The sequence below is a fragment of the Gastrolobium bilobum genome, unplaced genomic scaffold (genome assembly GCF_033153095.1).
Source record: "Gastrolobium bilobum isolate Gb01-03AN ecotype WA unplaced genomic scaffold, APGP_CSIRO_Gbil_v1 utg13418, whole genome shotgun sequence".
NCBI lineage: Eukaryota > Viridiplantae > Streptophyta > Magnoliopsida > Fabales > Fabaceae > Gastrolobium > Gastrolobium bilobum.
The window spans coordinates 9,335-20,000 of record NW_026897420.1 but is presented as its reverse complement, the minus strand read 5'-3'; the positions used below and the strand labels follow the sequence as shown (position 1 = coordinate 20,000).

The following is a 10,666-nucleotide window of genomic DNA, read 5'->3' as shown; positions in this document are numbered from 1 at the left end:
AATTATCTCCTATAATATAAGAAATAATAAACTCATAAATTAAATATACCTTACAACTTAATAGACAACGTAATAAAAAAATATAACTATTATACCTTTAAAAAAAGGATAAGATATTTTATTTATTTTTTTCATGTCTATCTTATATATTTATTTTTAATACCTTTAAAATAAAATATTAATTAATTTTTTGTTGTTGAGATTTTAATCTAAAAATAATGAAGACGAGCATGTAAAATAAACATAAAAAATAAATAAATAGAATATCTATTCCTTAAATAAATTAGTAAAGTAAAAGTATAAACGAGTTAGTCAGCATAGTCAATGAAGCCAGAAAGTCAAGAATCATCTAGCGGTTGCTTTTGGACGTCTCTTCGAAATTCAGTGAACTTACCTTCGTGTTAGCTACAAAAGTTACGCATATTTTAAAGTTTTAATTAATACAAATAAATCATAGGTGTGAAAAAAAAACTGATTTACTTGTTCTGTTCTTGATCTGATAAATATATACATTTTTTTTAACTGTGTTTAAATATTGACCTACTTTTATTTGGGTCAATTTTACACCTGACTTGTTTTTAATAATGACTCATTGACTCAAAACTTGACTCATAACCACTATGTGAAAAAAAAGAAAAAAATCAGAATTACATTAAAAGAAAAGTTTTAACGTAAATCAATTACGTCAAAATTTTTTACGAAAAATATTTCCATAAAAACTTTTTGAAGAAAAATATTTTCATCAAAATTTGTCACTGAAAACATTTTTGAAAAAAAATTTGACTGAAAAAAATTTGTCAAATTTTTTTACGGAATCTAAATTTTGACGAAACACATTTGCATCGAAATTTTCTAACGGAAAAAAATTTCATCACAATTCTTTACAGAATTCAAATTTCGGCGAAAGTTCTCGACGAAAATAATTTCATTAAACTTTTTGACAAAAAATTTTCATCGAAATTTTTAGCAAAATACATTTCCATCGAAAATTTTCGACTAAATATTTTCGTCAAGTTTTTTGATAAAAAATATTTCCATCAAAATTTTCAACGGAAAACATTTCTTTCAAAAAATTTCGTAAAAATTTTTGACAAAAAATATTTCGATTAAAAATTTTGACGGAAAAAATATTGTCAAAATTCTTTATAAAATCTAAATTTCGTCGAAAGTTTCGAATGAAACATTTCTTTCAAAACAATTTCCGTCGAAATTTTTGTCAGAACACATTCCTATCGAAATTTTGAACGAAAAACATTATGTCAAAATTTTTGACAGAATTCTTTTTTCGTTTAAAACATTTGATGGAGGAAATCATTTTCGTCAAAACTTTTGACGGAAACTAAATTTCGATAGAAAATATATTTTTGTAAAATTTTTCATTAGAGAAAAAATTGCGTCGTTTTTCGACAAAAAATATTCCTACGAAAAAATAATTTTGTGATGAAATTTTCGTCGTTTGGAACGTAGAAATTTCGACGAAATTTTGTGACGAAATCATGTCAAAAACGGATCAGGTCAGATTTGACCCACTTCAGAAACCAAGTCAGGTCAGATCCGACCCGGTTCTGAACTAGTTCAAAAAAATCCAAACCAAGTCAGATCCGACTTGGATCAAATTAAAGCGGGTCGGGTCAAAATACATGACCTATAAAAATCAAGTTGGGTCGAGTTGGCACAAAAACCTGACTCGACCTGACCCATGCACACCCCTACAAATAATGGCACTTATGTTGCTGGAAGAAAATTAAACAGGTGGCGGAAGGATTTGGTTTTAATCTCTACTAATACCATTTTTGAAAATGACATACAATCTTAATTTTTGATTGGCGCTGAATTTGAGATTAATTTCATAGTCAGTTTAAAGAGTCAAAATTTGTGGAAATACTCAAAAAAATCCTACTCATCTTAAAAGAGGCAATTACGGTTGTTAAAAAAATTCAAATAATTATTTCTCCATTTGGCTTGTTATTCCAGAAGCCAATCAAAAGTTTCAATTAAGAGTAAACACCATTTTTAGTCTCTGGCAATATCTACGAAGTCTTTTTCAGTCCCTGGCAATAAAAAAGGACCAAATTGGTCCCTGAAAGTACAAGAAAAGGGTCACTCTACATATTTGGGAGTTGACATAAGGACTAACATGGCCCTTTTTTTGTAATTTCAGGGACCAATTTGGTCCTTTTTTATTGCCAGGGACTAAAAAGGACTTCGTAGATATTGACAGGGACTAAAAATGGTGTTTACTCTTCGATTAATTACAAAAGTTTGGATGTAGCTATAACACGTACAATGCCTACCAACCTTACCAATTGCCAAATCACACTTTCCCTCATTCAGCCTCCCTACCCGTTGTTTCACCAAAATTTCGCATAGAATGCTTCATACAGCAAATATTCAAAGGAAGAAAAGTGGAGTGGTTGAAATTCAAACAAAAATAAGAACTATTAGTTGACTTAGCCATAGGTAATGAATGTACTATGTCATCAAATATTATCAAGAATTTACTTTTTCTTTGCTTTGAACATCTATTTTAGTCTCTATAAGGTTGATTGACATGAATTCCATCTCTAAAAAATATGTGACATTAATTTAATTCCTTAATAATATAAAAATACATCAAAATCATTTTTTATGTACAAATTGCAACATTATAAAACTAAAATATTAATCTACTTTTTTTTATTTGAAGACTAAATTGATGTTAATGTTCTATGATAGAAAGACTAAATCAATGTTATACTTTTTGTTTTTAAATAGTTAACACTAAGTTATAAATATTCTCTGTTCAGATTGTTCTCATTTCTATTCCCACATATCAGCAACTCTCGCTTTCAGTAGTTTGCAATCCATGGCTGGTGAATCTGATGTGTCTGTAAACACTCTCTCTTGTGCTAACTGTGGCAAACCTGCAAATCTTCAGTACGTATTCCTCTCTCTCTCTCTCTCTCTGCTATGTGGTTGCCCACAAGTTATAATTTTCCTTCCCTTCTTTGACCATACTTTTATTTTTTTGTTATCAATTTTTTGGATTGTAAGATGCTGTTTATGCATTTGACATGGTTTGTTATGTGGTAAAGACTTAGTTTTTGGTTGTGATCAAATGGGTTTTTATATGGTTTCAGCAAAAGCTGCTGCTGGCAGCATGCAATATTGGGACTTGGGATTGTTTTGAGTTGCTTGAGATTTTTAATGGTGCCCCACTTTGTTACATTGCTATGATAGTGGTTCTGGTCAATTGGGTAGTGAAAGATGCAATCTTTTGAGTTTATTTTGATGGCCTTGTGTAAGATGATGGTCAAGAATATCAATAAAAGAAAGGAAAATAATTATCTTTATTGGTTAATCACTTCTTGACAGCAAGAAGAGACTGGCTTACAGAAGATAGAAAATTACACTGGGCATATCTATAGAAACTGGGCTTAACTATCAAGTTACAAAAGAATGATCTTTTTATTCCTTCTAAAAGTATGTTTGGGTTACTTGGGGTTTCCTAACACCGTGCAATTGGTTGTTTAGGGTTTGAGATGATCATATTCTAGGGACTACGGAATGGTATTTCTTTATGCATCACATGTTCAGTTTTAACTTGTCTACTTTCCCTCTTTTTTCTTCCCCCCCTCTCCCCCCTTCTCTCAGGTGTCCTAAATGCATGGGATTGAAGCTTCCTCGTGAAGGTTCTGCCTTCTGGTTTGTGATTGTTTTCTACTTTTTCAGTTACTTGAAGTCCTTCTTTTTTACATTGAATCTCAGTGGACAATTGTAAAATGAAATAACCACCAAGATCAAGTGTATGAGAGCTGTTAGGATGTTTGTAATGTTTCTTTTAAAGGTGGTGATTCTACACAAGGCTTGAGCTTTTTAAATATTGCCCAAGAGATGATGGGCCCTTGTGGTTCCTATAGAATGTTGATTTTCTTGAGAATCTTTACTAGAGAGTCTGTTACCTGTCGTAGGCTTGCAACTGCAACATAATGCATAAGATGGTGGCTTGTAATTCTGTTGTTTCAGTCATTGTAAGTAAAGGAAGTAAGTTCTGATTGATCTAATTTAACAATTAAAGCAGATTGATTAAGTTATTAGGGATTAGCAATTTGGTGAAAGGGAAGGCATTGTTGCTCCGAATAGCACCATGCAGAAGAAGGTGAGGTTGACCTTGGTTGCTAATGAGAGAACTGTAAATTACTAGATTCCAACTATTAGAGTTACTACTAAAATGTTACACTAAAATGTTAGTTGTATGAGCTGGTTGAGCACTAAAATGTTACACCTCCTAGAGTAATATTAATGCATCCTTGCAGTTAGACAGTTACCTTACATGGCTGTTAGTTGTTACAACTCTAAACAGTTACAATGGTTTAAGTTAAGTTTAGTTTGGTTGAAGCTTGCTCTGTAAGCTAGTTGTACATCTATAAAAATTCTGTTCTGTCATTCAGAACACTAAGACAAGATAATGTCCAAAATTCTCAGTTTACATTTTCTCTTCAATTTGATCACTTACTGTTACAACAGCTGAATCACCCAGAACTTCACTTCTCACAGTCTTTATATCCTTCTTATTGGAGCCAATTTTGATTTCACTTGACAGTACTCAGTTATGTTTCAAGTCTTCCTGGAGCTCGCACAAATCTGTGCATCTGAAGGCAAAGCTATCCACACATGACATGCAGAACTCAGATTCACTTGGGGAAGGTTGGTTATATTGCTTGAGGAGCGGGCAGAGTCGAACTAAAAAGTTTCCTCAATTTGATTGGACTGGGTAAATTTCTAGGGCTTTGAATCCCCTCATATTTTAGGACATAGACATCTTACTGTGCTTTTAATTAATACCAGAAGATTATGTTCATTATTAGTAAGGATATGCTCATATTTTTGCATTTCAGACTCCTTTTTTTTTTTTTTTTTTCCATGTTCCCCTTCTCATTGATGCTTTTTTATTTTGAGCATCTTAGATGTTTGTAGCATTAAATTTACAACTTTTTTTTCTCGGTTTGTTGCTAATTATTCATTTATTTGTTGAAACTTAAATTTCTTCTCTGCTCTTGGAAGGACGCTGCGGCCATATCCCATATCTAGTAATCAGATTGTCCCGGATCATATTGATAAACCCGACTGGGCTGATGATGTGAGTTATCTGAGTTCTTCCTATTTAAGTACTTTGTATTTTATCCGATTTACTATACAATTGGACATTTGGAAGTTATCTTTTAATAACTTTGTTGAGGTCATTTGTTTCTAAGTAGTTTTTATTTTATCTGTTTTTAACTTCAGGGAATTCCCAAAATTGAGCCCAATAGTGATCTGCAGCATACTGTTGAGGTGGGTAATTTAAAATACATGAGTAAACAACTGATCTTAGATCAAGTTGGACATTGTCTGTATTTTGTTCTAACTGATACTTTTTCTACTTTCTCACTGATATTAATCTGTAGATAAAATCTCCAGATCAAATTGAGAGAATGAGAGAAACTTGTCGGGTAAGTTTCTTGCTATTTTGCTTTTGTAGATTCTCATGGAGGTTCCCTCCGCTATCTCAACTAATCATTCAATCGAAAACTGATTCATATCCTCATTTTCATGGTGCTTAATTTGCTGCTTATTTTTGGAGTCTGTTGCAAGCCAACTGTATGATGCATGGTTTGGTGATATATGAATTAATTTAATTTTATTGATTAATGATGACCAGTGACAACCAATAAACCTCTGCATCCGAGAAAAGAAAGAAAAATATCTGGAATGATAATAAAAAAAAATTAAAAAGATTTTTTTTTTTCAATGTTTCTTGTTTTGGATAGTTGAGGTGACTATTTTGTCTAATGTGGGTAAACTTTTTCGTGAAAAGTTCTATAAAGATTATAGTTCTTTAGTTTTGCCTTGTATGTTGTTTTGGATTTTAGACTCATTATGCAAATTAATTTACAGATTGCAAGGGAGGTGTTGGATGCAGCTGCTCGGATTATTAAGCCTGGTGTGACAACTGATGAGATTGACAGAGTTGTTCATGAGGCAACTATTGCTGCAGGTACTAATTTAATTTTAATTTCAAAACAGTTACCAGCCTTTTACCTACTTTATTTATAGAATATTAGTAAATGTAAAGTTGATCATATTTATTACAAAAAAAAAAAAAAAAAAGTCGATCATATTATATTACATTTAGAAAATCATAGCATTACTGTAGCTGGTTAGCATGCATGTTCTATTATCATTTTTAATAATCATATAATCACTTATTATACATACCTTCTGTTGAGTGTTGACTCCGACCTAAAACTCAATAGAATTACTTTATTTTGTGGTACTCTGCACAACAGGAACAATGTTTTTAGGGTTTGTGTTTTCTAAAGTTACTTTAGATAACTTTATCTAATGTTCACCGAAACGACGTCGTTTTGGGCGGAAATCATGGTGTTTTTGTAATTTTAATTTATTTCAGGGTTATAATAGTCTTTATCATTCTAATTTTTTAATTTCTTAACCCCAAAACGACGTCGTTTCGATGAACATTAGATAAAATTATCTAAAGTAACATTAGATACTTTTTTCCCATGTTTTTATACATAACAAACGAAATTTCATTAGATAGAAAGTAGGTAAAGTATAACTAGGTTGGAAAGAAGATATCTTCCAAAACAGAGGACTGACCAAAAAAAAAAAAAGATACCAGAAGATATACCAGCCTCTCTGCATACCAGAAATTGAAAGTCCCTTGAGACTTATGTTGCACCAACACTTCAAAAAACCTGACGTGTCGTGTCTGACACTCCACGATACTCCAACACTTCCCGACACTCCAACACGCGTTATAGAGACTCAAAAAAGGGTTCGAAGGTTGCGTTGCGTTTTTAGTTCCAACTATTAGATTCGTTGGATTATGATTACTATTTTATTGAGTTTAATATAAATATTTGTGATATCTTATGTTTCTTTTAAACTAATGGTATTATAAGTTTAGCTTCATTTTTTTGTTAAATTATTGAATATTAAATATAATATACACTACATAAATTAAAAATATAATTTAATATCAAAACGTGTCCTAACGTGTCGAAATCTAACATTTTTTAGAATTAACGTGTTAGAGTGTGGTGTTATGTCATGTCCCGTGTCCTGCGTCAGTCGGTGCAACATAGTTTGAGACTAACAACTAAAGAGATGGCCTCCCAACCTCATTGTAATTCTGTTATCTGAACGGATCTTTAGATTTCTTGATGTCATTGGCATTTGGTAATAACAATTAATCATTGGTGTTGATGAAAATATTTTTCTAATTTTTTACTTTGTAGGAGGATATCCGTCGCCTCTCAATTACTATTTCTTCCCTAAATCTTGCTGCACGTAGGTACTTTCCTTCTGTGCATAATCTGTTTCTCTCTGATATCCTTGGCATTTGTTAAGAGTGAAATCTGCTCTTTCTAACAGGTCAGTTAATGAAGTCATCTGCCATGGAATTCCTGATGCGAGGTAGACTGTTCTGTGCTTTTTTAATTTATTCTTACCTTGATTACTCCATTTTACTTGAAGATCTTCCGTCTACAATTCAACGGAAAATTACTTTCCCAATTAATCCTTCTCATTTGTACTTTTACACTTGATTAGTCCAAGTGCCACTAAGGCATGATTAAGTACACAGTTATATCTTCTCGAGATCTTCTCTTAATCATATAGCCATTGAGTCATTCAACAGGAAGCTTGAGGATGGTGATATTGTAAATGTTGATGTTACTGTGTACTATAAAGGTTTTCATGGTAAGTTGATTAACATATATGTGATGTTTTACTTGATAGTTGATGTTCTTAAACTTCAAAACTTATTTAAGTATAGGGAAAAATATTTTTGCTTTTGTTGCAGAAAATATTTTTATTGTGAAGAGAAAAGAGAGAAGAAATTTTTGGGACTTATTCATTTTTATGTGAGTGTGGTAGATAAATATTTTCTGCAGCAAAAACAGAAATGTTAAACCCTTAATTATATTTGAGTTGTTATTCAGGTGATCTCAATGAAACATACTTTGTGGGAAATGTTGATGAAGAGTCTCTCCAGCTGGTCAAATGTGCATATGAGTGCCTGGAAAAGGCAATATCCATTGGTATATTTCCATTGGATTTCAACTCTGACGTCTGAACTTTCTCTCTTGTCTACCTTTCAAATATAATTGAATCTTTAAAACATTATAGAAGCCATGAATCTTTTTTTTTTTTTCTTTCTTTCTTTTGACTTGTACCCCTAAGGCTTCATTGTCGATTCATAAATCAAATTTCAAATTTAGTCTTAAAAATGTTAATTTGGTCCTAAACCCTAAATTACAAGATAATAAATCTTATAACTATTAAAAATATAAATTAAAGAGGGCATGTTAAATAACTGATATTGAATAATGTCATATACTTAATATGTTGTTAATATACGTTGTAAATATCAACTGATAACTGATGGTAACCATAAATATGTATATATTTGGTGTCTGGTGTATGTTGTGATTGCGTTGTGTTTAAATTACTTAATATACTTCAAAACGTGCATAGTATTTTAAGAAATTGAACTATATCTTCCTGATTCTTCCTTTTCTATCAAATTCAGTTAAACCTGGGGTACGATTCCGGGAAATTGGTGAAGTTATTAATCGTCAGGCGTCAATGTCAGGCTTCTCAGTGGTAATGCATTATTATTATTATTATTATTATCTATTTAGTTTTCTTTGTTAACACTGGCGTATGGTTATTACTTGTTCCTTCCTCATATTATCCCTTGTCCCATTAGGTAAAATCTTATTGTGGTCATGGAATTGGAGAGCTCTTCCATTGTGCACCAGATATTCTTCATTATGGAAGTATCCTTTCCTTGGTTTAAAAGCACTGCACAGGGTATGGGAAAAGCCATTCACTTTCCTATTGGCAATCCTGTTATGCATACAGTTAATTGCCAGCAACAGACAGCTTCCTCATGCTTATACCTTTTTTTCTTAACTTGTTTGTTAACTTTTCTTTTTCTGTCAAATCCAATACTTGAAAGTTTTTGATCCCAAAATTAAACTGACAACTTCACAAAAGCTTTTAAGTGTGCACTTGTAGCATCTCCCCCTCCCCCTCTCTTTAATTCATGTTAAGAAGTAACCATGATTACGAGAAAGAAAACACATGCAATACACCTTAACCTCTGGCAGGAAATAAAGCAGTTGGTGTGATGAAGGCTGGACAGACCTTTTCAATTGAACCAATGATCAATGCAGGTATATTTGTAAGTCTTTTAAATTTATAACTTTCATGGATCCATGTAACAGTTCTAATATTATTTAATAGGTGTTTGGCGTGATCGAATGTGGCCTGATGGATGGACTGCTGTTACTGCAGATGGTAAACGAAGTGCTCAATTTGAGCACATACTCTTGGTAAGTACGTTTCTGTTTTCTCCTGGGTTCTAATAACCGCTCTACATTAAACCTTGACTAGTAAGGGTACGGGTGAGGGAAATCCTACCATTGTATATTTGTAAAGAGATTATTTTTCGAATTCGAATTCGTAATCTTTGAATCATAAAGAAACAGCTTTATCAATGCTCCAAGCTGTTTCGTGGGATCTAATAGTGCATATCATTCACCTAGTCTAGTTATAACATGATCTTCAAGTGCTGAAAGTGATAATAATCAAAAGGAAATTTTTATCATAATAAATTTAAAGTTTGGATGAAATTATCCAAAAAGAGATGATAACTATCATCCCTATATAATGATGGTAACTTTTATAATATGTGGTTTACTAAGTCACTTAATATGATTCACCCTTTACATTATTAGGTGACACAGACTGGTGTTGAGGTTTTAACAAGGCGGTTGCAGACATCACCCAATGTTTTTCCTTGGCTAAATTCATAATTGGGGTATCATGAAGACATAGTTGGGCAGTTTCTATATACCATACAATCACTAGATAACAACATTTCATTGCTCTACTTCCTTTGGCTGCCTCTTTTTTTTGGGTATCATGTTTGTTACGTACCAAAAAATTCAAATGAGTTTTGGTGAGAAATATTATTACGTAGAATGGGTTCTTCCAAACCTATTTTCAACAGTGATATAATAATGTTTGCCCAATCAAAGGTAATTTCATTCAATGTTTGTCATGTGTTCTTTTAAGCTTTTGTTTGATTATTTCAATGATGTTCGTTTTTCAACGATTTCTCTATAATGTTCCCAAAAGAAAATAAGATCATAATGATATGAATTGGGTGAAACATTAAAAAGCACGCATATATCCGTATCATCATTTTTGTACGTGCATATAATCGGCGTCTTGGCGATTTGTACAACATTTTTTTTTTATTAAAAAAAAATGCAATCACAAAGTCTAACTAAAAAAAATTATTTGCATGTACGGGTAACGGGTTGTTTTAGTGGGATATTGTTATTTTGTAATTTTTCATTAATGTGGTGCGATTGATATCATTTGTTTACAAATAGATCAATTTTGGATTTAATATAGAAAGACATGGTATGCGAAACAGAAAGCAATTGCAATAATATATAGTGATTGTAAGGAATCTTACGCATTTTTGCTCAAGTGGTGTGAATACATGCTTCACATTAATGTGGTTCTATTTATCATCTTCAAACAAATGATTATTTTGTGGCTCATCGACAAATTCCTGGAAAACATTTATTTCATCGCATTTCCT

The 10,666-nt window shown here is 31.9% G+C and overlaps 1 protein-coding gene across 1 annotated transcript; it reads left to right on the top strand.

Moving 5' to 3' along the window:
• Positions 1–2,817: 2,817 nt before the first annotated feature.
• On the top strand, positions 2,818–10,078 carry LOC133306795 (methionine aminopeptidase 1A-like). The gene is made up of 16 exons (XM_061507172.1): positions 2,818–2,916; positions 3,634–3,684; positions 4,583–4,753; positions 5,044–5,119; positions 5,266–5,313; positions 5,427–5,471; positions 5,917–6,016; positions 7,281–7,332; positions 7,417–7,458; positions 7,682–7,743; positions 7,986–8,084; positions 8,576–8,649; positions 8,756–8,825; positions 9,159–9,224; positions 9,295–9,383; positions 9,789–10,078. Exons 1-16 carry the CDS (start codon positions 2,846–2,848, stop codon positions 9,864–9,866), a joined length of 1,194 nt encoding a protein of 397 aa, XP_061363156.1. The 5' UTR covers positions 2,818–2,845; the 3' UTR covers positions 9,867–10,078.
• The last annotated feature ends 588 nt before the right edge of the window (positions 10,079–10,666 follow it).